Source organism: Haliotis rubra, unplaced genomic scaffold, assembly GCF_003918875.1.
Source record: "Haliotis rubra isolate DU_JTF1 unplaced genomic scaffold, ASM391887v1 Scf153, whole genome shotgun sequence".
Taxonomy (NCBI): Eukaryota; Metazoa; Mollusca; class Gastropoda; order Lepetellida; family Haliotidae; genus Haliotis; species Haliotis rubra.
In genome coordinates, this window is record NW_025765481.1 from 550,920 (window position 1) to 576,344 (window position 25,425).

The 25,425-nt window shown below is 42.8% G+C and overlaps 1 protein-coding gene across 20 annotated transcripts in view; it reads left to right on the forward strand.

Annotated features, from left to right (window-relative positions):
• The window catches only part of LOC124270614, a 67,460-nt gene that overhangs the window by 7,618 nt on the left and 34,417 nt on the right, over nucleotides 1-25,425 (forward strand). For 10 of the 20 annotated variants that reach the window (XM_046705632.1, XM_046705645.1, XM_046705652.1 and 7 more), the window contains exons 2-3: nucleotides 2,663-2,733; nucleotides 3,406-3,444. In XM_046705632.1, coding sequence (XP_046561588.1) covers nucleotides 2,663-2,733; nucleotides 3,406-3,444 — 110 coding nt within the window. Of the gene's footprint in view, nucleotides 1-1,413; nucleotides 1,532-2,662; nucleotides 2,734-3,405; nucleotides 3,685-10,271; nucleotides 10,385-10,846; nucleotides 12,334-23,871; nucleotides 23,958-24,312; nucleotides 24,517-24,648; nucleotides 24,743-24,953; nucleotides 25,042-25,425 lie in introns of those variants that run through there. The other 10 variants (XM_046705633.1, XM_046705642.1, XM_046705644.1 and 7 more) reach the window with 8 other exon arrangements.

The following is a 25,425-nucleotide window of genomic DNA, read 5'->3' on the forward strand; positions in this document are numbered from 1 at the left end:
AAGTGTCACTTTATCAAACATGATATTCACTGTTATACATATATAACGTCAAACCAGTTGCCGTATGTCACGATTTGCAATTCAATGTTAGCATAACATAAATCAGCTGCGAGGATTCACACAATGAGCACACAGATTTTTACGTGTATGCCTCCATAAACACAAACAATATTGGAATACATTGTGTTTCTAAGTCTCAGTGGGGTGCTTCCGATACAATACGCACGTTACCTTCTTAAAAAAGTCATTTGAAATCGTCCAGCTTGGTAATCCAGTACAGCTCAGGCAATCATAAAACTACCCTTCTTAACATTGTGGCAATTATAAAACTATCCTTCTTGACATTGTCGCAATTATAAAACTATCCTTCTTGACATTTGCAATTATAAAACTATCCTTCTTGACTTTGTGGCAGTTATAAAACTATCCTTATTAACATTGTGGCAATTATAAAACCATCTTTCTTGACATTTGCAATTATAAAACTAGCCTTCTTGACATTCGGGCAATTATAAAACTATCCTTCTTGGCATTGTGGCAATTATAAAACTATTCTTCTTGACTTTGTGGCAGTTATAAAACTATCCTTCTTGACATTGGCAATTATAAAACTATCCTTCTTGACATTGTGGCAATAACAAAACTATCCTTCTTGACATTGTGGCAATTATAAAACTATCCTTCTTGACATGGTCTCAGTGGACATTGTATTAAAATGGCTGGTTTTGATCTGTTTTCATTCAGTTTGTGGGGCGTATTTGTTTCCGTGTCTATCGTCACTATATACAAACAATAATCAATACAACAGGTTGTATTATGCCTTTTGTACAGACCCATTCAAATGCAAATTACACTTGTCATATAGTCGACTAAGCTTTCGATAATTTTTTCACGACATGTGATATGGCGCAATATCAGTATCGCCGGTTTGAATGAATAATTCACTGACTAATCAACATTAAACGATCAGTAGTTTGTTCTTTTAGTTCAACAAAATCACACGTCAATTGTTCGTAAAACAGCATATCTTGGGTGTTAGATAATTCAGGGAAGGTGAGCTACAGATTATTGTCTGGCTTATACAAACTATGGTTATCACAGCAGCAGGTTATCAGTGTCTAGGATTGGGTACCAATACATCAATACGATACATTTTAAAAAGCCTTTTTGTCCACTACGGTCAACCATGACAGATATACAATACATAGACTCTACCTACACTGCCTTCGTATAAATATATGTCTATAGGTATATTCATGCTCATAGTGTTGTGCTATAATTATGTTCAGTGAAAGGGAACTTGAAGTGACAGCTCTCGGCCACTACACACCTTAAATGATGTCAGCGGGGCGTTTGGAAACATACAAGGCAATAGCATACACCGTACTTCATAGAAAGACATTTATGAAATCCCTTTTGATAAACAAGCACAAGAAATATCTTCTGAAAGACCAGCTCATTGAACGAGTTCCATTCTGATATAAGCACGTGTTTATGAAATTTTCATATGGTGAAGACACCAGACGTTAAGGTGAGTAGTTAGCATACATCTCAACATGAATTGAACATTGACAATTTTTAATTAAATGTCTTCCCTCGTATCATGAAGAAACTATACACTAGATTCAGACACAGTCCACACACTAGGCACCAATATTATTGTAAGACACTATATACTACATAACTACACCATGTTCTCTTTCTCTTTAACATATGGGGGTGCTCGTCACGCCGAAGAGCCGAGTTCTATTCCCCACATGGGTACAATGTGTGAAGTTCATTTCTGGTGTCCGTGGAATATTGCTTAACTCCACTTAACTGACTCAATCTTTAACTTATGCAACGACCATGCATACTACTTCAAGGTTCTTGTTAAACATGATATCTCAGTGGGCTATGTCTAAGACCATACCATTCAAGGTATGCTTATCATTGCCTGGGGTTTAATATATTTGTTGTGTTTGCCTGAATTTGCCAGCAATTGACAACTGACGACTGATACACGCCAGTATCTAGACGGATGATGTAAATCCTCCTGGACTTCATGCCGGTCCCAATGGTCTACAGTGTCACGTTTGTTGTTTAACGCGTAGTCAGTCGTACAGACCCTGAAGCAAATATATCCAAGAAAGCCCACACAAGTCTAGAAAACGTGGCAAGTCTAGATTTCCTCAGCTGAAAATGAAGAAAGTCTCAGGGCTCCTTTTCATTATATATATTTTTTTTCTACTATGAACTTTTTTCAGTAAAATATGTTCATTTAAGAGACTAGTTGTTAGTCTATTTAACGCCGCACTCAGTAATATAACATGGTAGCCGTCTGTAAATAATTACGTCTGGACCATACAATCCACTGATCAACATCATGAGCATCGGTCATGAGCAACGTTGATCTTCACAGGTCAGTTATATATGTCAGTGACCTTGTTATCTTTGATCTATGTCAGGTATTTTATCTTTGATCTTTACATTACGGGTCAGTTATATATGTCAGTGACCTTGATATTTTATCTTTGATCTTTACGGGTCAGTTATATATGTCAGTGACCTTGATATTTTAACTTTGATCTTTACGGGTCAGTTATATATGTCAGTGACCTTGATATTTTAACGTTGATCTTTACGGGTCGACCGTTTATGACGTCCAGTGTTTCTGTTTCAGCGTCAATGCCATGACGTACGGGAGGACGCTGTTATTTCAGTTGGTTCTTATTCGGTTCCTGGTGTGCAAAGGTAACGATATACCTTTATACCTTTCATTTTTGTAAATACCTTTAAGTGCAAGCATGATCTTTTGTCATAAATAGTTTATACATGACATAACAAATTCCTAATTCCTTCAAATGACCCCCACCCCTTTACAAAAGATATAAAGAACACATTCAACGAGCGATAAGGGTATATTAATATTGAAGTTTTTGAACTTTGTGAGTCGTTTGTTCCTTCGGGTGTCTCTAAAACTGCTTTCTGTTTTCAAGTGTGTTTGTACAGCCATGTAAAGATGCAAAGAATGTTATTTCCATCATGACTGGGGCGGTAGGGTAGCCTAGTGGTTTAAGCGTTCGCTCGTCCCGCCGAAGTCCCAGGTTCGATCCCCCACACGGGCACAATGTGTGAAGCCCATTTCTGGTGTCCCCATCGTGATATTGCTAGATTATTGCTAAAAGCGGCGTAACACTAATCTCACTCACTTACTCCTCTGGGTTCCGAGGCTTCTAGTCTTTCACTCACTCTGATGAAGGAACAAGCATATACTCCGAAACGTCGTGTTATTCACAATAAAGAAGTTGACATCCATAAATCTTGTTTTTTCTTATGTATTCCACTTCTAAATGCCCTTCAAAGATTTTCACTCACTCTTGCCATCATGTAGGGATCCGGATAAAACTATGTATTTGTTTGTAGAAGCACCAGAAATCTCATCCTCTGAATTCTACACGTCAGGTCAGACATGCAGCTTCAAGGAGACGGCGGGAAAGAAGGGGATGGAAAGCCTGTGGATTACCTCCGGGAATATGACGGCAGACGTGGATGGCTGCAAGACCCTGTGTAGCACAACGGAGCTGTGTATAGCAGGGGAGTTCCACTCCACCACCAAGACGTGTCACATGTACAGCCTGGAGACAAGTCTCACTGCTCAAGCTGACATAGTGTTCTTTCAGTGGAATATTGATACAGGAACGGGTGAGTATTTATATACTAGGCACATAAAAAAACTGTGCATACAAAAATTTAAAATCTAAGACACATAAGGATTTAAACTCAGAGATTAGTGACATGTATCCAACATGCATGCACGTGCCACGTTCCGTGACGGCAGTGGGTTCGTCCTTGAGACGTGCAAAACGTTGTTGCACGTGCATTCCGGGAAAGAGAAACAGAACAAATGAATGTCACACAATACTGTCACTTTGGAAAGCCCTTGCGATCGTTCAAAACATTAAACGGCTATTGAAACGCATAGCATGCCAAGGCTCACGTCTGCACAACGTCATGAGGCCATCGGGATGGTCCGTGGTGGAATGTCTCAACGACAAGTGGCTGCACATTTCCACTGCCACCGAAACACCATTTCTGCACTGGTGAGACGCTACCAGAACACAAATGACGTCATCGATCGGCCACGTTCGGGACGTCCACGTGTAACAACGCCAAGACAGGACAGATGGATAAGGGTGACCCATCTTCGCCACAGGTTTCAGACTGCAGTGATGACTGCCCGAACCATCCCAGGACTTCGCCGTATCCACCCCAACACAGTTCGACAACGTTTACGTCATCACGGGATCAGACCACGACGTCCCGCCATACGGCCTATCCTGACACAACGTCATTGACAAGCTCGCCGAATATGGTGCCGAAATCATATCCGCAGACCCTTGTTTTGGTGGAGAAATGTTGTTTTTACAGATGAGTCCAGGTTTAACATTTCCTATAGTGATGGACGTCAACGTGCCTATAGACGCGTGGAAGAACGTTATGCACAGGCCTGTGTCTTGGAGAGGAATCGCTTTGGTGGTGGTTCCGTGATGATTTGGGGTGGAATAACAGCACGACAAAGAACTCCTTTGGTGATTGTTCAGGGCAACTTAACTGGTGTGGGCTACAGGGATCAGATTCTTCGACCTGTGGCAATTCCTTTTCTGCAACGTCATGGCCCTGGGTTAACATTCCAACAGGACAATGCTAGCCCTCATACGGCAAGGGTTGCTAGGGATTTCTTGCAACACCACAACGTTGACTTACTGCCTTGGCATGCAAATTCACCGGGATCTCTCCCCGATAGAGCATGTTTGGGACGAGATGGTCTGACGTCTACGCCGTCTTCCTCATCCGCCAGATAACGTCCTTGTCCTTGCAACAGACCTTGAGAGAATCTGGCGTGACATCCCACAAGCCTTCCTTGCACGTTTGATAGGCTCTATGCGTCGATGCACTGCTGTTCTCAATGCCGATGGTGGACATACCCGTTATTGAGCTTGTGACATGGTCGTTTGACCCCTGTCCCGCTCGTGGACTCGTGACGTCATTGTACTTGACTTTTCAATTGAAATTCTCCCGACTTGTTATGGTCTCATGATCCCTCCATTAAAGTTTAAATGAACCTTAGACATTGTTATCGTACTTATCAACTGGGATAATATTTTGACAATGCACAGTTTCTTTATGTGTTTAGTATAGAAACTATTTCTTTATAAATAAGTAGAATATATTAAATATACACATCACACTTACTACATTCTTAAGTTTTAAAAACCGTTTCATACTAAAAGTACATTAGGAAAATATGTATTAAAACTATTCTCGCTTCCTCGATACTTCAAATAGCAGGAAAATAGGAAAATGTGAATTCTGGGATTTGGGCGATCTGGGATTTGGTCGATCTCACTTTATCATGGTTTGAAAGAAATGTTCGTTCCGGGACATTACAACTGATCATACTAACTTAAATGTGTTTGCAAAGCATTTTTCTTTACTTGTAAGCAATGGAATCTGTGCACTTCATTAATTAATCAAATTAAAACTTACCCACTGAGCCTTTGTGTCCTGGCTGTTTAATTTAGAAGCCAATAATGTACTACAATTTGTACACGTACTAAGAAAGTGTTATTGTTTAATTTAGAAGCCAATACTGTACTACAATTTGTACACGTACTAAGAAAGTGTTATTGTTTAATTTAGAAGCCAATAATGTACTACAATTTGTACACGTCCTAAGAAAGTGTTATTGTTTAATTTAGAAGCCAATAATGTACTACAATTTGTACACGTACTCAGAAAGTGTTATTGTTTAATTTAGAAGCCAATGATGTACTACAATTTGTACACGTACTACGAAAGTGTTATTGTTTAATTTAGAAGCCAATAATGTACTACAATTTGTACACGTACTAAGAAAGTGTTATTGTTTAATTTAGAAGCCAATAATGTACTACAATTTGTACACGTACTAAGAAAGTGTTATTGTTTAATTTAGAAGCCAATAATGTACTACAATTTGTACACGTACTAAGAAAGTGTTATTGTTTAATTTAGAAGCCAATGATGTAATACAATTTGTACACGTACTAAGAAAGTGTTATTGTTTAATTTAGAAGCCAATGACAATTTGTACACGTACTAAGAAAGTGTTATTGTTATTGTTTAATTTAGAACCACGTACTACAGAACGTAGTGTTATTGTTTAATTTAGAAGCCAATGATGTACTACAATTTGTACACGTACTACGAAAGTGTTATTGTTTAATTGTTTAATTTAGAAGCCAATGATGTACTACAATTTGTACACGTACTACGAAAGTGTTATTGTTTAATTTAGAAGCCAATGATGTACTACAATTTGTACACGTACTAAGAAAGTGTTATTGTTTAATTTAGAAGCCAATAATGTACTACAATTTGTACACGTACTAAGAAAGTGTTATTGTTTAATTTAGAAGCCAATAATGTACTACAATTTGTACACGTACTACGAAAGTGTTATTGTTTAATTTAGAAGCCAATAATGTACTACAATTTGTACACGTACTACGAAAGTGTTATTGTTTAATTTAGAAGCCAATAATGTACTACAATTTGTACACGTAGTAAGAAAGTGTTATTGTTTAATTTAGAAGCCAATGATGTACTACAATTTGTACACGTACTACGAAAGTGTTATTGTTTAATTTAGAAGCCAATGATGTACTACTATTTGTACACGTACTTAGAAAGTGTTATTGTTTAATTTAGAAATCAATAATGTACTACAATTTGTACACGTACTACGAAAGTGTTATTGTTTAATTTAGAAGCCAATAATGTACTACAATTTGTACACGTACTACGAAAGTGTTATTGTTTAATTTAGAAGCCAATAATGTACTACAATTTGTACACGTACTACGAAAGTGTTATTGTTTAATTTAGAAGCCAATAATGTACTACAATTTGTACACGTACTACGAAAGTGTTATTGTTTAATTTAGAACCCAATAATGTACTACAATTTGTACACGTAGTAAGAAAGTGTTATTGTTTAATTTAGAAGCCAATGATGTACTACAATTTGTACACGTACTAAGAAAGTGTTATTGTTTAATTTAGAAGCCAATGATGTACTACAATTTGTAACGTACTACGAAAGTGTTATTGTTTAATTCAGAAATCAATAATGTACTACAATTTGTACACGTACTAAGAAAGTGTTATTGCTTAATTTAGAAGCCAATAATGTACTACAATTTGTAACGTACTAAGAAAGTGTTATTGCTTAATTTAGATCCCAATAATGTACTACAATTTGTAACGTACTAAGAAAGTGTTATTGTTTAATTTAGAAGCCAATAATGTACTACAATTTGTAACGTTCTAAGAAAGTGTTATTGTTTAATTTAGAAGCCAATAATGTACTACAATTTGTAACGTACTAAGAAAGTGTTATTGTTTAATTTAGAAGCCAATAATGTACTACAATTTGTAACGTACTAAGAAAGTGTTATTGTTTAATTTAGAAGCCAATAATGTACTACAATTTGTACACGTACTAAGAAAGTGTTATTGTTTGATTTAGAAGCCAATAATGAGCTACAATTTGTAACGTACTAAGAAAGTGTTATTGTTTAATTTAGAAGCCAATAATGTACTACAATTTGTACACGTACTACGAAAGTGTTATTGTTTAATTTAGATCCCAATAATGTACTACAATTTGTAACGTACTACGAAAGTGTTATTGTTTAATTTAGAAGCCAATAATGTACTACAATTTGTAACGTACTAAGAAAGTGTTATTGTTTAATTTAGATCCCAATAATGTACTACAATTTGTAACGTACTAAGAAAGTGTTATTGTTTAATTTAGAAGCCAATAATGTACTACAATTTGTACACGTACTAAGAAAGTGTTATTGTTTAATTTAGATCCCAATAATGTACTACAATTTGTAACGTTCTAAGAAAGTGTTATTGTTTGATTTAGATCCCAATAATGTACTACAATTTGTAACGTACTAAGAAAGTGTTATTGTTTGATTTAGAAGCCAATAATGTACTACAATTTGTAACGTACTAAGAAAGTGTTATTGTTTGATTTAGAAGCCAATAATGTACTACAATTTGTACACGTACTAAGAAAGTGTTATTGTTTGATTTAGAAGCCAATAATGTACTACAATTTGTAACGTACTAAGAAAGTGTTATTGTTTAATTTAGAAACCAATAATGTACTACAATTTGTAACGTACTACGAAAGTGTTATTGTTTGATTTAGATCCCAATAATGTACTACAATTTGTAACGTACTACGAAAGTGTTATTGTTTAATTTAGAAGCCAATAATGTACTACAATTTGTAACGTACTACGAAAGTGTTATTGTTTAATTTAGAAGCCAAAAATGTACTACAATTTGTAACGTACTACGAAAGTGTTATTGTTTAATTTAGATCCCAATAATGTACTACAATTTGTAACGTACTAAGAAAGTGTTATTGTTTAATTTAGAAGCCAATAATGTACTACAAATTGTAACGTACTACGAAAGTGTTATTCCAAATATAACACTTATTACATTTTAGCGTTTTCTGAAAGCCGTTTGGAAACAATATCCTTGGAAATCAATTACAAAGTCTTAAAAATCTCCAGTGGATGTTTATAACCTTTGATAATACTTTCTATAAAAAGGGAATAGGCTTTGTATGACATTTATCAACGTTATAGAGCAAGAGAGGTATATAGTATCAATACAAGTTTAAGGTAGAGATTATATAGCTGAATAGCGGGGAGCGATTTCAGGGAGAGGAAAAGCCGGTCATGTACACATAAATGTGGACAAGAGGAATACGACTGATTGGAATCTTTGATGATGCATTTTTCTCTCAGCATTTTAGGCTTAGGCCTTTTTTTAAATTACTTGGTTTACGGATTTTGAAAAACAAGTATTAGGTCGGTAGGGAGAAAAAAAAAGAACAAAGAAAGAAAAAGGGAATATGGAGATGTTATTTGCACACTTGAGTATATCATATATTACTTGACTGACTTAGTCCTCTTTACTCCTTGAGGAGCATAGGGCCTCAACAGTTGTCGTCCACGCTTGCCGGTGATATAAATCAAAGTCTAAACTCATCATAAGGAACGATTTGCTGTTGGAGATCGTGAATAGTGCGACTTTGTTCTAAATGTACTTAGTGTTTAAAATAGTCACAAAATTCACCCATATCTGTAGGGCCGCTACACGTACATTTTCATAAACAACACACTAATGTTTGACGGCTATGATCAAGTGTTTTGGCAAAGGTGAAACCCATGTGTGTTTTGTACTTCTGTACATTAGTTAAAAAATGTATTATTTATATATTTTATATTTAAATATTCAAGACTAGAATATTGTTTATTGTTTAACGCCACACTCAGTAACGTTCCAACTTAATGACAGAGGTCTGGACTAGAAATACCAGTGATTGACTTTGGGATACGATTACATGCATCAAGCTAGTTAACGAGCATGATGACCCGACCCAGTTACTCGACAAGCATGGGCTGGGGTAGTCTATCTCACAGTGGAGATTTCCCCAGGTTCACCCAGCTCCCTGGGGCTCCTTTTCAGTCTACATGGGTTTATTAGTTAATTATCAAAATTGTATATATTCAGGGACTAAGCGTTATTCTACGGTTGGGGCAGAACATTCTAACTTGGATCTTCATTGCCATTAGGCTTAGGTGACATGTAAAGTTTGCTCATCTAGGAATCAGTCCTACAACCACCTGTGATCGTCGTTCGGAACACCTCGTAATAACGTTTTCGGGGCTGCGTGATTAGAAAACACATTCCGACTGTGAGTTTCCTGATCGGATGGGCGAGGTTTCGATTGGTCGGATCTAAGATTGTTCTGAGGGGCCCGTAATGGGATGTCACAAGATATTTGCTTAGCCGTAGCGAGAATTCAGATTTAAGATTCTTTTCTTCTGTCTGGCTGTCCATTCCTCGCTACCTCTATTGTCCCGATAGCTCGAAGTTATAAAACGTTCGAGAGACCGGGCTTCAGGGGCGGATACAGCTTTTTGAGAAAGGGGGGTGCACAGTATTGAGAAAAGGAGGGGTGCACACTTCATTTTCACCCGAGTTTCAATGGTCATTTAACAAACTTTCAGCACAAGTGGGGTGGGGGTGCGCACACCCACCCCCACCCCGGATCCGCCTATGGGCTTGATCCTGACGAGTGCCTCCGTGATCACTGAATTGCTATCTTACCGCCACCATATTGTGTGATATTCCCATGTCCAAAGTTTCAGACGATGGTTCAACCCCTGTAGCCGCTATAGTAGTTGGTGTCATCATCTGTGTGGCTGCTGTTTGTGGAGCGGTTATCGTAGTGGTCGTACTCTGGAAAAGATCAAAAAAAGAGGTTAGTAAATCCACCCTAGAACCAGGGCACAAAGAAGCAAGTGTCCCATTGGTCCCTTCTAGTCGTCTTTTATAGATAATCACAAAATGTACAGTTTTCACCTCAAGGTTGGAACGCTGAAACCTAAAACGTCAACGTCAATGTCTACGTCAGTGCACTCTATTTGATGTATGCGACGTCACCCTCCTCGAACAAAGATACAATTATATTTTGATCACTCGTGGAACGCTATGTTGTCATACAACGTCCTCAGAATCACAGGGGCGGTGGGGTAGCCTAGTGGTTAAAGCGTTCGCTCGCACGCCGAAGACCCGGGTTCGATTCCCCACATGGGTACAATGTGTGAAACCCATTTCTGGTGTCCCGCGCCGTGATATTGCTGGAATATTGCTAAAAGCGGCGTGAAACTAAACTCACTCACTCAGAATCACTTCAGTTTCAGTATCCCTAATTATTTTCCAGCAAAGCCGTAACCGAACTTCAAGAAAAAGCGAAGGCTAACCAAGACGATGACACTGAAACACACTCGCTTACAGAGGACAAGGAACACCATAAAGATAATTGAGGAGAAATCGACAGTCGCGTTTTTTCTCAAGAAAATGAAAAATGTTTAGAGTACAGCAAACAACTGTTATATCGAACTTAAAAGAACCACTATTTATATTTCGCGATAACCGAAGTTCGTTATACCCATTTCGACAGCTAATGGCCGACCTGCCGTTGTACAAAGCGATGTTAGTGCTAAGGTGATCGTAATTCCCATACGATAACACAGACTTAAGACTGGCGTAGCGCTAAGGTTACTTTGTACAATGACATCCTGGATTAAGACATAGTTTGTTATATACGTCAGTTCGTTATAAGCGTGTTCATTGTGTATGTACTGTACTGTATATGTAATAATAATGTTTGTATAACAAAATAAAAATATGGACAATCTCAAGTTTTCTTTTCTTGGCTAATGTCTGCCAAGCTGAGAGTCTGTTGGTGTTGGTGATGTTGGCTAGGAATGTAGTAAGCTGCGAAGCACACAGTCGTGTCTTTTGATTGGCTAAGCTGTCTGTAAACTGGGGAGTCAAACAAAGGAACCCAGACGGAGCAAACAAACAATGTGCGTACTTGATTTTTTTTGCGGTTTGAATCCTTATGATGGGAAATGGGTGTTTGTTCTGTGTGTGATGTATGTTGCTATTTCGATTCATATTCCAGATTTTGGTGGTTCTTCATATCAAATATAACTACAGTTTTCTCAATTGTTAGTTACGAAAAGTAAACGCGGTATTGTTATTTGCTACTGTTAATTACTCCTTATGAAAGTCACGTAAAGTTCCGGGTTAGAATTGGTCTTCAGTAACCCATGCGTTTAGTAAGAGGCGACTAACGGGATCGGGTGGTCAGGCTCGCTGACTTGATTTGACACATGTCATCGTATCCCATTAGCGTAGGGTTTTGCTCATGCTGTTGATCACTGGATTGTCTGGTCCAGGCCCCCACCACATAGCTGCAATATTGCTGAGTGTGTCGTTGAACAACAAACCTAGCAACCGACCGTATGAAATATGTTGCATTCAGAGGGCCTATTATAAAAATGTCATCAAATGTACGGTGGTTCTTGATACGTACAATAAGCGAGATATTATTGATTGAAAATAGTCATCTTCATTCTCCTATATTTGAAATGTATCTCGAATTTCCTCTTAGTTTGAACAACCTCCCATCTAATCAGAATAAATCAATATGTATTCTGATCTGAGATTGTGGTTGATAGTTATGCCTTGTTTAAATGACCTCTAACAAGGGCTTTTCGCCTGAGATCTTTATCGTTACCTGTATGGGTACATCATAACCCACATGGAGAAAATAATGTTGTAAAATGAGAACTGAATACACGTTTTAACTTGTAATTTTGTTTTATGTTTGTTTAAGGGCAAATCAAATATACGGCCACATTCAAGCTGTTCGTCATCCTTAAAATAATCGAGAGTGTGGTAAGAGACATTTTTCGAACTTACGTCTCATTTACTTAAGACCCGTGAAGATCCGGGTTAGAATTGATCTTCAGTAACCCATGCTTGTCGTAAGATGCGGCTAACGGGAACGTGTGGTCAGGGTCGCTGACTTGGTTGACACATGTCATCGTATCCCGATCTCGTTAGTCGCCTCTTACGACAAGCATGGGTTACTGAAGATCAGTATTCTAACCCGGACCTTCACGGGCATGTACATTATACAGGCACATATCATACGTGTTAATGCAATTCTTATAAATGTCAAAAGGGAAATAACATTATGCATTATTAGATGGCACTCTGCACCTCCATGGACCAAATTTGTAAGTGAAACCGGAATGTAACTTCGATTATTCGATTAAGCTTCTTGAGTGTTGAGGACCGCCTCCGTGGTGTAGTGGTTAGAGCGTCCGCCCGGAGAGCGGAAGGTCGCGGGTTCGATCCCCGACCGCGTCATACCAAAAAGACGTTAAAATATGGTACTCGTTGGTCCCTGTCTGGCGCTCGGCATTAATGGGTACAACAAGGACTGGTCGGCTCGGAGTCAGTATAATGTGTCTGAGTGGGGTATTCATGCTTCACTGCGGCATGGTATCTCAGTGGGCTAGCACTATAAAACCAGCTTAAATCTGGGCTAGTACAAGCAGCCGCACATACACATACACATGCATGCACGTCGTCATATGAGCGAAATATTCTCAAGCACGACGTAAAACCCAATTTCACCTCACCTCACTTGAGTGTCGAGTTGATGATAAATACAAATCTGGAAAGCTTTTTTAAGACTGACAATTTTTTAGACGTAAATAATGATTGAAAAGTAATATACAAATTCGGACACGTATTGAATTTATGGGGAATATAAAGTCTCGTTCGACAGCAAATGCCTTATATCTAAAAATATAGTGAAATTCGTCAGCAATCGCTGGGCTTTTACAAAGTTGGCAAAGTTCTCTTGGTGTATTAGTCCACCTTCCAGTTTCAACAGGTAGATTGTGATTACAAGATCTGACCGCAGGATTGGGATAGAAACAGAGCTGGGTAATAAAAGGTATTTTTCAAAAGATGGATAATTGTTTCAGGTATTGGTAATAAGAAGCTTTTGGACTGTTACGAACACTAACTTGCCAACTTTGGTAAAATGGATCTTTCAATAGTCTCCATGGTATGCCGGATATCCGAATTTGGTTCCAATCCGTGTCAAGACTCAGTTCCCGAGGTACAGTTCCATTACAAACCTGGAGAGTTGGAGAGTTGTGAGTATATAGGGAAGTGGGTAGGTGGGGAGATGGGGGATTTACGGGGTTGAGGATCTGGGTAGTTGGGGAGGTGGGAACATGGGGATGTGGGTAGTTGGGGAGGTGGGAACATGGGGATGTGGGTAGTTGGGGAGGTGGGAACATGGGGATGTGGGTAGTTGGGGAGGTGGGAACATGGGGATGTGGGTAGTTGGGAGGTGGGAACATGGGGATGTGGGTAGTTGGGGAGGTGGGAACATGGGGATGTGGGTAGTTGGGGATGGAACAGGTAGTTGGGGAGGTGGGAACATGGGGATGTGGGTAGTTGGGGAGGTGGGAACATGGGGATGTGGGTAGTTGGGGAGGTGGGGATATGGGGATGTGGGTAGTTGGGGAGGTGGGAACATGGGGATGTGGGTAGTTGGGGAGGTGGGAACATGGGGATGTGGGTAGTTGGGGAGGTGGGAACATGGGGATGTGGGTAGTTGGGGAGGTGGGAACATGGGGATGTGGGTAGTTGGGGAGGTGGGAACATGGGGATGTGGGTAGTTGGGGATGTGGGTAGTTGGGGATGTGGGTAGTTGGGGGGATGTGGGTAGTTGGGGATGTGGGTAGTTGGGGAGGTGGGTAGTTGGGGGGAGTTGGTGGGTTGGGGAGGTGGGAAGATGGGGATGTGGGTAGTTGGGGAGGTGGGAGAGATGGGGATGTGGGGGAGTTGGGGAGGTGGGTAGTTGGGGAGGTGGGAACATGGGGGGATGTGGGTAGTTGGGAGGTGGTGTTGAACATGGGGATGTGTGGTAGTTGGGGAGGTGGGGACATGGGAACATGGGGATGTGGGTAGTTGGGGAAGGTGGGGGGGACATGGGGATGTGGGTAGTTGGGATGGGAGGTGGGAAGGTGGGGATGGGGATGTGGAGTAGGGGGGGGGGAGGTGGGTAGTTGGGGAGGTGGGAACATGGGGAGTGGGGTAGTTGGGGAGGTGGGTAGTTGGGGATGTGGGTAGTTGGGGAGGGTGGGAACATGGGGAGGTGGGTAGTTGGGGAGGTGGGAACATGGGGATGTGGGTAGTTAGGGGATGTGGGTAGGGAGTGGGGAGTTGGGGAGGGGAAACATGGGGATGTGGGTAGTTGGGGAGGTGGGAACATGGGGATGTGGGTAGTTGGGAGAGGTGTGGAAACATGGGGATGTGGGTAGTTGGGGATGTGGGGAACATGGGATGTGGGTAGTTGGGGATGTGGGTAGTTGGGGAGGTAGGGAACATGGGGGGATGTGGGTAGTTGGGAAAGGTGGGAACATGGGGATGTGGGTAGTTGGGGAGAGTGGGAACATGGGGATGTGTGGTAGTTGGGGAGGTGGGAACATGGGGATGTGGGTAGTTGGGGAGGTGGGAACATGGGGATGTGGGTAGTTGGGGAGGTGGGAACATGGGGATGTGGGTAGTTGGGGAGGTGGGAACATGGGGATGTGGGTAGTTGGGGAGTGGGTTGGGGAGGTTGGAACATGGGGATGTGGGTAGTTGGGGATGTGGGTAGTTGTGGAGAGTGGGAACATGGGGATGTGGGTAGTTGGGGAGGTGGGAAACATGGGGATGTAGGTAGTTGTGGAGAAGTGGGAACATGGGGATGTGGGTAGTTGGGGAGGTGGGAACATGGGGATGTGGGTAGTTAGGGGAGTTGGGAAGTGGGAACATGGGATGATGTTGGTAGTTGGGGGGGATGTGGGTAGTTGGGGAGGTGGGAACATGGGGATGTGGGTAGTTGGGGAGGTGGGAACATGGGGATGTGGGAAGTTGGGGAGGTTAGGAGATGGGGATGTGGGTAGTTGGGAAAGGTGGGAACATGGGGATGTGGGTAGTTGGGAAGAGGTGGGAACATGGGGATGTTAGGGGATAGTTGTGGAAGAGTGGGGAAGATGGGGATGTGGGTAGTTGGGAAAGGTAGGAACATGGGGATGTGGTAGTTGGGGATTGGGTAGGAGGAGGTAGGAACATGGGGATGTGTGTAGTTGGGGAGGTGGAGGTAGTTGGGGAGATGAGGGAGGGGATGGGAACATGGGGATGTGTGTAGTTGGGGAGAGTGTGAACATGGGGATGTGGGTAGTTGGGAGATGTGGAGTTTGGGGATGTGGGGTTGTGGGTAGTGGGGATGTTGGTAGTTGGGGAGGTGGAACATGGGGATGTGGGTAGTTGGGGAGGTAGGAACATGTGGGATGTAGGGAGTAGTTGTGGAGGGATATGGGAACATGGGGATGTGGGTAGTTGTGGAGGTGGAGAAGATAGGGATGTGGGTAGTTGGGAAAGTTGGAACATGGGGAGGTGGGTAGTTGGGGAGTTGGGAACATGGGGAGGAATTAGGTAGTTAGGGATGTGGGTTGTTGTTAGGGGATGTAGGTATTTAGGAAGGTGGGAACATTGGGGATGTGGGTAGTTGAGAAGAGTGGGGAACATGGGGATGTTAGAAGTTAGGGAGGTGGGAAGATGAGGATGTGGGTAGATGGGGAGGTGGGAACATGGGAATGTGTGTAGTTAGGGATGTGGGTAGTTGTGGAGGTTAGGGAACATTGGGCGATGTGGGTAGTTAGGGGAGGTGGGTAGTCTTGGATGTGGGTAGTTGGGGATGTGGGTATTTAGGGATGTGGGTAGTTGGGAGAGTGGGAACATGGGGATGTGGGTAGTTGGGGAGGTGTGAACATAGGGTTGTGGGTAGTTGGGAAGAGGTGGGAACATGGGGGATGTGGGTAGTTGGGAGATGTGATGTGGGTAGTTGGGGAGGTGGGTAGTTGGGAAGGTGTGGGATGGGGATGTAGGTAGTTGGGAGGTGGGAACATGGGGATGTGGGTAGTTGGGGGGAGGTGGGAACATGGGGATGTGGGTAGTTGGGGAGGTGGGAACATAGGGATGTAAGTTTAGGGATATGGGGAGGGGGATGAGAGGAACATGGGGATGTGTGTAGTTAGGGAGAGGTGGGAACATAGGGATGTGGGTAGTTGGGGAGGTAGGAACATGGGGATGTGGGTAGTTAGGGAGGTGGGAACATAGGGATGTGTGGGTAGTTGTGGAGGTGGGGACATGGGGATGTGGGTAGTTGAGGAGGTGTGGGAACATGGGGATGTGGGTAGTTGGGAAGAGGTGGGAACATGAAGGGATGTGAGTTGGGTGATGTGGGGAAGTTGGGGGAGGTGGGAACATGGGGATGTGGGTAGTTGGGAAAGGTGGGAACATGGGGATGTGGGTAGTTGGGGAGGTGGGAACATATGGGGATGTGGGTAGTTGTGGAGGTGGGGAGATGGGGATGTGGGTAGTTAGAGATGGGAGGTGGGGAAGATGGGGATGTGGGTGGTTGGGGAAGAGTGGGAACAAAAGAGGGGATGTGGGTAGTTGGGGAGGTAGGAACATGGGGATGTGTGTGTGTAGTTGGGGAGGTGGGGAGATGGGGATCTGGGGTAGTTGGAGATGTGGGTAGTTGGGGATGTGGGTAGTTGGGGAGGTTAGGGAACATGGGGATGTGGGTAGTTGGGGGGAGGTGGGAACACATGGGGTTGTGGGTAGTTGGGGATGTAGGAACATGGGGATGTAGGTAGTTAGGGATGTTGGAACATATAGGGATGTAGGTAGTTGGGGATGTGGGAATTTGGAGATGTGGGTAGTTAGGGGGATAGGGGATGTGGGTAGTTAGGGGATGTGGGTAGTTAGGGATGTGGGTAGTTGGTGAGGTGGGAACATAGGGATGTGGGTAGTTGGGGATGTAGGTATTTGGGGATGTAGGTATTTGGGGAGGAGTGTGGGAACATTGGGATGTAGGTAGTAGTTGAGAAATGGGAACATAGGGGGATGTTGGAAGTTAGGAAGGTGGGAAAGATGAGGATGTGGGTAGATGGGGAGGGTGGGAACATGGGAATGTGTGGTAGTTGGGGAGGGTAGGTAGTTGTGGAGGGTGGGAACATGGGGATGTGGGTAGTTGGGGAGGTGGGAAGTCTTGGATGTGGGTAGTTTGGGGATGTGGGTATTTGGGGATGTGGGTAGTTGGGAGGTGGAGGAGGAACAGGAACATAGGGATGTGGGTAGTTGGGGAGGTGTGTGAACATGGGGATGTGGGGTAGTTGGGGAAGGTGGGGAACATGGGGATGTGGTGGTAGTTGTGGGGAGATGGGGAGATGGGGATGTGGGTAGTTGGGGAGGGTTAGGAACATGGGAGTGGGGAGTTGGGGATGTGGGTAGTTAGGGAAGGTGGGAACATGAGGAGATGTAGGTAGTTAGGGATGTGGGTAGTTGGGGAGGTGGGAACATGGGGATGTGGGTAGTTGGGAAGGGTGGGAACATGGGGATGTGGGTAGTTGGGAAGGTGGGAACATGGGATGTGGGTAGTTGTTGGGGAGGTGGGGAGATGGGGATGTGGGTAGTTGGGAAGAATGGGAACATGGGGATGTGGGTAGTTGGGGAGGTAGGGAACATGGGGATGTGGGTAGTTGGGGAGGAGGTGGGGATGGAATGTGGGTAGGGGGATCTAGGTAGTTGGGGATGTGGGTAGTTTGGGATGTGGGTAGTTGGGGGAGGTTGGGAACATGGGGATGTGTGGTAGTTGGGGAGGTGTGGAACATGGGGATGTGGGTAGTTGGGGATGTGGGAACATGGGGATGTGGGTAGTTGGGGGATGTTGGAACATGGGGATGTGGGTAGTTGGGGAGTAGGAACATTGGGGATGTGGGTAGTTAGGGGAGTGTAGAACATGGGGATGTGGGTAGTTGTGGAGGTGGGAACATGGGGATGTGGGTAGTTGTGGAGGTGGGAACATGGGGATGTGGGTAGTTGGGGAGGTGGGAACATGGGGATGTGGGTAGTTGGGGAGGTGGGAACATGGGGATGTGGGTAGTTGGGGAGGTGGGAACATGGGGATGTGGGTAGTTGGGGAGGTGGGAACATGGGGATGTGGGTAGTTGGGAAGGTGGGAACATGGGGATGTGGGTAGTTGGGGAGAGGTGGGAAGATGGGGATGTGGGTAGTTGGGGAGGGATATGGGGAACATAGTTAGGGGAGTGTGGGTAGTTAGGGGAGGTGGGTAGTTGGGGATGTGGGAACATGGGGATGGGAAGGTAGTTGGGGGTAGGTGGGGGTATTTGGGGATGTGGAGTAGTTGGGAGTGGGGATGTGGTAGTTGGGTAGGTGGGGATGTGGGTAGTGTGGGGTTGGGAGGGTGGGAACATGGGGATGTGGGTAGTTGGGAATGGTGGGAACATGGGGATGTGGGTAGTTGGGGAGGTGGGGACATGGGGATGTGGGTAGTTGGGGAGGTGGGGAACATGGGGATGTGGGTAGTTGGGGAGGTGGGAACATGGGGATGTGGGTAGTTGGGGAGGTGGGGATACATGGGGATGTGGAGTGTAGTTGGGGATGAGGTGGGAACATGGGGATGTGGGTAGTTGGGGAGGGTAGTTAGGGGTGGGTGGGAACAGGGGATGTGGGTAGTTGGGAAGGTGGGAACATAGGGATGTGGGTAGTTGGGGAGGTGGGAGATAGGGATACAGGGTAGTTGGGGAGGAGGGATGCAGGAAGATGGGGATGTGGGTAGTTGGTGAGGATGGTGAGTTGGGGAGGAGAATAGTTGAGGTGGTGGGGAGATGGGGAGTTAGGTACGTCAGGTAGATAGGTAGACTCGACCGAAACCTAAACAAAGATTTTTGGCTAACGTTTATCTCTTTTTTGTTCTAAAAATCTCCAAACAAACCAAGACATGTTTGGGAAATACAGATCTGCAGGGACATGGTCAGTGCTCAGGAGTGAGTGAATAGTATTAGTCCATTGGCTGACGAGGTCCATGCCCCAAGTTCTACTTCTTGGGTATTTTGTAGTAGCCATGGGTCCCTCTATTCCGAGACAAATGCATGTTAACTTATTAAAAGCTGGTTCCAGAGGTACTATTACGAATGTTTAGTGTTGTCCGACGCTTTTTATACACAAATTGGGGAGGGGGTGGGGTGGGGATTATTATAGGAAACAAATGTGGCAATATCTTCTTGCCCTGTAGATCTACCGCAACAAACTATCACTCAAAATGTTGGTATTTAAAGTTGGTGGCCGATGAACCCCACCATCAAGAACACCTGGGAGTGCAGTAACGAATTGTCAATACTCACCCCCAGGAGGATAATTTTGTCAGCAATGAGCCAAGACCTTTGAAACCATCTGGGACAGGGCAGGGAGAGATGTACGTCAACGTCATAGGCCGCCGGCCACGTTGTTTGAACTTGACCAGGCGTTGAAGGGTCATAGGGACCGACTACCTTAAGTCACCATTGGGAGACACAAACATCGTATTGATTCGGGCGAATCAGTTTGAGAAAGAGAAGTGGCATCACGCAGTAAGGACACCGAACCCGAAACGTCAACTTTTCCCATCTTGCCCTAATCTTCTTTGAGACCGTTGGTGCTCAAATCATCTTCTGGCATACCTCACATCCGGGTGTATTATTGTTCCAGTTCGTTGATAATGATCAGGCACTGTTACTGCGATATCTCCTCCAAATTTGGATTTAATTGGTTTGGAATATAGGGTATTCAATAGTTCATGTAACATTTACTGGACAGCACATATTTTTTCGAATATAATATTCTCTCACTATTTCAGTTTGTACTGTATTGATGTTCTCATAATATTGACGTGTCGTGACGGGATAAAAATAGTATCAGCATTCTATATTCATTGTTATGGTTTTATTACTACATATTTTCACTATTCAGTGCTTATGTGATATTTAGATTTAAATCTAATAGCCCAGGTGAGAATTGTTGCATCTCTTTCAAGCCCGTTCTCCCCCGTGAAGACAATACAAAGGCTTGGCAACTTGCTCATGTTTTATTGCCGGCCCAGTTGACGTGTTGTGTGTCGGTGAAACATAACGATATAGCCAGCTTTCCATGACTTAAGGTTATTAATTCATGACACAGAGAAAGTCTTTTTCTCAGAGAGATGTTTATAAAGACACGAAAGCACTATATATATACTTCGTTTAAAAGGTTTAGACTCACTAGTGTAAATATAGGCACTTACTTCAGGCAACTGTTCTTACCTACATTTTGCCATATATTCCATACTGTTTAAAGGTACTGTTTACACATGAACTGATGTATTGTAAAACAAATATCGTAACGTTGAAAAGATTATTGTCATGAGTTCAAGAGTGATAAAAATCAGTGAAAATTGGCGAATGCTTAACAAACATTTACACCACAACGCAGCTGTTCATATGCACGATATTTACACATGCATTACAGCAATTTGATGCATGATCCTCGTGCAATTCATCTCCATAAGGTTTGCAGATGGTTTCCCAAGTTAGTGGAGCAATCAATCTTCAATGTAACCATATATATATTACACACACACACACACACACACACACACACTCTCTCTCTCTCTCTCTCTCTCTCTCTCTCTCTCTCTCTTACACACATGTATATATATATATATATACACACAACATATAGTCAGTGTTGTAAGTGAGTCTAAACTGTTGAAACAAAGTATACATACATATACATATATACAGGCGTAGGGGGACACCAGAAATAGGCTTCACACATTGTACCAATGTGGGGAATCGAACCCGGGTCTTCGGCCATGACGAGCGAACGCTTTAACCACTTGGCTACCCCACCGCCCCTGCAACACGTATATATCAGTCTCACAAAAAGTCCCCCATGCTTTGGAACTTGCACCAAAATTGTAACCTGTTCGAAATGCTCTAATTGTGTAAAAATATTAGTAATATTGAAAGTTATCATTACTAAAGTCATAAGGTCTAAGGTTATGTACAATGAGAAAAGATGTATTTTGATGTTGATAAGCCTAAAGTAAATCAATACATTGACGATGTATGTATTGTGATCGGGTTAACAGAGTAATACGTGATGAACCGAAATGAACCGAGGTAATACGTGATGAACCGAGGTAATACGTGATGAGCCGGGATGAACCGAGGTAATACGTGATGAACCGAGATGAACCAAGGTAATACGTGATGAACCGAAATGAACCGATGTAATACGTAATGAACCGAGATGAACAGAGGCAATACGTGATGAACCGAGGTAATACGTGATGAGCCGGGATGAACCGAGGTAATACGTGATGAACCGGATGAACCAAGGTAATACGTGATGAACCGATGTAATACGTGATGAATCGAGATGAACCGAGGTAATACGTGATGAACCGAGATGAACCGAGGTAATACGTGATGAACCGGATGAACCAAGGTAATACGTGATGAACCGATGTAATACGTGATGAACCGAGGTAATACGTGATGAACCGAGATGAACCGAGGTAATACGTGATGAACCGAGATGAACCGAGGTAATACGTGATGAGCCGGGATGAACCGAGGTAATACGTGATGAACCGAGATGAACCGAGGTAATACGTGATGAACCGAGATGAACCAACGTAATACGTGATGAACCGAAATGAACCGATGTAATACGTGATGAACCGAGATGAACCGAGGTAATACATGATGAACCGAGGTAATACGTGATGAACCGAGGTAATACGTGATGAACCGAGGTAATACGTGATGAACCGAGGTAATACGTGATGAACCGGATGAACCAAGGTAATACCTGATGAACCGAGATGAACCAAGGTAATACGTGATGAGCCGAAATGAACCGAGGTAATACGTGATAAAACCGAGGTAATTAGGAATTGAATGTCAGTTTGTGTGTTTGCACTGAAAAATGAACGATGTCAAAGCGTTGTTCAAACTCGTGTGAACGAGCGAGTTCACGCGAAGTTTGAACAACGCTTTGACATCGTTCATTTTTCAGTGCTAACACACAACTTCCATCAATTCTTATAATTTCACACTTTAGTTTACACATACGTTTTCCACCCACTTGTAGATGATCATTGTTTGAGTGTGTTTTAATACCTGTAAAATGTTGTAATGCCATTCGGTTCAAGAACGTATGTATTGCAGCGATGTTTGTATACACAGCGATTTTTTTTTTTACACATGTATCCCAACCCTTGAAGAAATAGTTCTCAAAGTATTCGATCTTTAAAATATAACAACATATTCGTTATGAGGTTTGAAACTGCTTTAATAAGTATAATCAATAACAGTATCAAACAGAAACAAATATCAGAAGCAATAACAATACCATTTTAACAAACTGGCATTGTACCTTTTCACTTGTAAATACCTTGTTTGACCGCGTAATAATACACTGACCGACTTCAAAGTTGTGCGGCGTGGCGAATAGGAAACAGATCTTGTTGTATTCTATTTATTTGTGATTGTTTATTGTGAAATTTATTGAGCAGTTGTTAAACAGACCTCGGGGCAGAAAACCGCCGGATGAACCCGTAAACTGCGAGACATTAAACTCCTGTGAAAAGGAACAATGTTCGGCAATCCGTTTGGTAGTGACATTGCTAAACTTGGGGTGACTTGAAACAGGTTCGTTCGCGAAATTGGTATCACCAATTATTGGGGGTCCTTGAAACCGAAGCGAAAAACGTTCACACACGTGAACGATTAGAGGGGTTCAAGAGTAATGAACCTTGAAATTTAGATCACATGACCACTCTCTCAACCAACCAACGTTCGGGAATCTGTGTAAACTTGAAAGCACGAAATTATTACGTGATGAACCGGGGTAATACGTGATGAACCGAGATGAACCGAAGTGAACCGAGATGGACCGAAGTGAACCGAGATGGAAAGCGATGAACCAGATGAGCCGACGTATGTAATATGTTGTCTCATGTGATCCAGGGTACTCCTTTGCGTTTCCTTCTCACAAATAACATTCATCAAAACACCATTTACCCCATTAAAAAAATCTGACCAAACCTGAGATCTGTCAAGAATGGACAAAATTAATTGAGTACACCGTCATGTCAAAGGAAATAACTCCTTCTATAGCTGAAATTTGACCTGGTGACCCGATCCTTGTTCCATGTACATAATGTAATACATAAACACCATTGCTAATCAAACGCTACTGTACTTGTATCTGTCTTTCACTGTGTGGAATCTGTAATTCTGCGCACCGATAATACCTCACTCCGAGATGACTGGTTCAAACAGGGGTACTACAATGCCACCGCTCCTAACCCCGCCTCATACCTGCTGGAATACATTACATCCAGATGACTGATGCAGTTGTGTCACGTGATACCCCAGAGGGTTTACACGTCTGCAGTGACAACCACACAATATATGTCGGCGTCAGGGTCCATTGCCACAACTGCCCTGTGGTCCGTGACCCGTAGGAAGTGGAGGCGGACCTTCTGTTCTGTACAATCAATTGTCCGGTCGCCAGTAAGCACCACTCACACATGTCTTTGTTTGGCTAGGTATACGTATCTACTTCCTAACAGAAATATTGCCCTGTTTAAAAACATCTGGAACATTTTAAAGTACGTTTCGACACTAAACCTTAGCCTACTTCACGTTGTTGGAAAGTCAAATCTTAAATCATATTCATAGTATGCACAGAATCCTTATCTGATCACCGAGGTAGTGATGCTTGCACGATACATAATGGAAATCAAGTGTTTTCGGAATGCAACTTAAAGTACAAACAAACTGGGACAACCTGAACTATTTTCAATGTAAGATACAACACTCCAGTCATGCATGAGTTGTGAAAAGGCGGGCATCTCCAGTGACGCTCCCTCCTGCTAGGTGTTCGAGAGTACAGACATGAACGGATATTGTTTGGGTGTAGATGGTGGCGCTGACCTGGGAGGCGCTAATGTTGGTGATATACTTTGATCCACATACCTCATACCAGTTCAGTGAAGGTGAAGATTAGATGACGCTGCACGTTGGACAGTGACAGTTTGGTCCCTGCTCGGTATCGTGCACACCGCAGTGAGTATGTACCGTAGCCTACGTCCTAGTTTACTGATGTTGTATACATACTAGTTTAGGTGTTGGAGAGAGATAGAGTAGAGAGAGAGAGAGAGAGAGAGAGAGAATAGGTACACTGTGAGGGCAAGATGTAAATCTAGCTGTATCATACAACCTCTGTGCTCTGTCATCGGGAGGGACAGATTACCACCCTATATCTATGCAGTCAGTCACGACTCTGTACTATTCTGGTAAGTATGACATAAGATCTAGGATGTACACTCAGCTCACTTCGGTGGTCTACTTGTTGTAACACGTATTCACGGTTGAGCTCAAACGTCTGTACCTGGCTCAATGACTAGTAGCGCGGGGACTATTGGATTAGTGTTGCATTTTAAGAGTTTGATATGTTTTTTTAAGATATCATTGTTCACGTGTCACGTTTCTGTTTCAAATATTCAGATCGCTTTATGAGTCATCATGGGGTCCAGATTTACGTGGCTGTGTCAAGTCGTCCACTTCACAAGTCTGATCCTGCTGATGTCCAGAGGTATTATGTCAAATATTTCGAAATCCTTTAAGTTTATCTTCTAAACAATATACCCACGAAGATCCGGTTAAGAATCGGTCATCAGTAACCCAGGTTTCTCGACAAAGGGGATCGGATGGTCAAGGTCGCTGACTTGATTGATGCATGTCATGGTATCCCAATTGCGTAGATTGATGCTCATGCTGTATTGTCTGGTCCAGACTCAATTATTTACAGACCGCCGTCATGTAGCTAGACTGTTGCTAATTTGCAGGGTTTAACAAACAAACAAAACTTAACAATTTGCCAGATGATTGCTTGAAAATCCTGTTTGTACAACCAACGTAGGTGTTCCTACAACATAAGTTGTTCACTGGTCACGAGGGGGGCGTGGGTTGATGTACC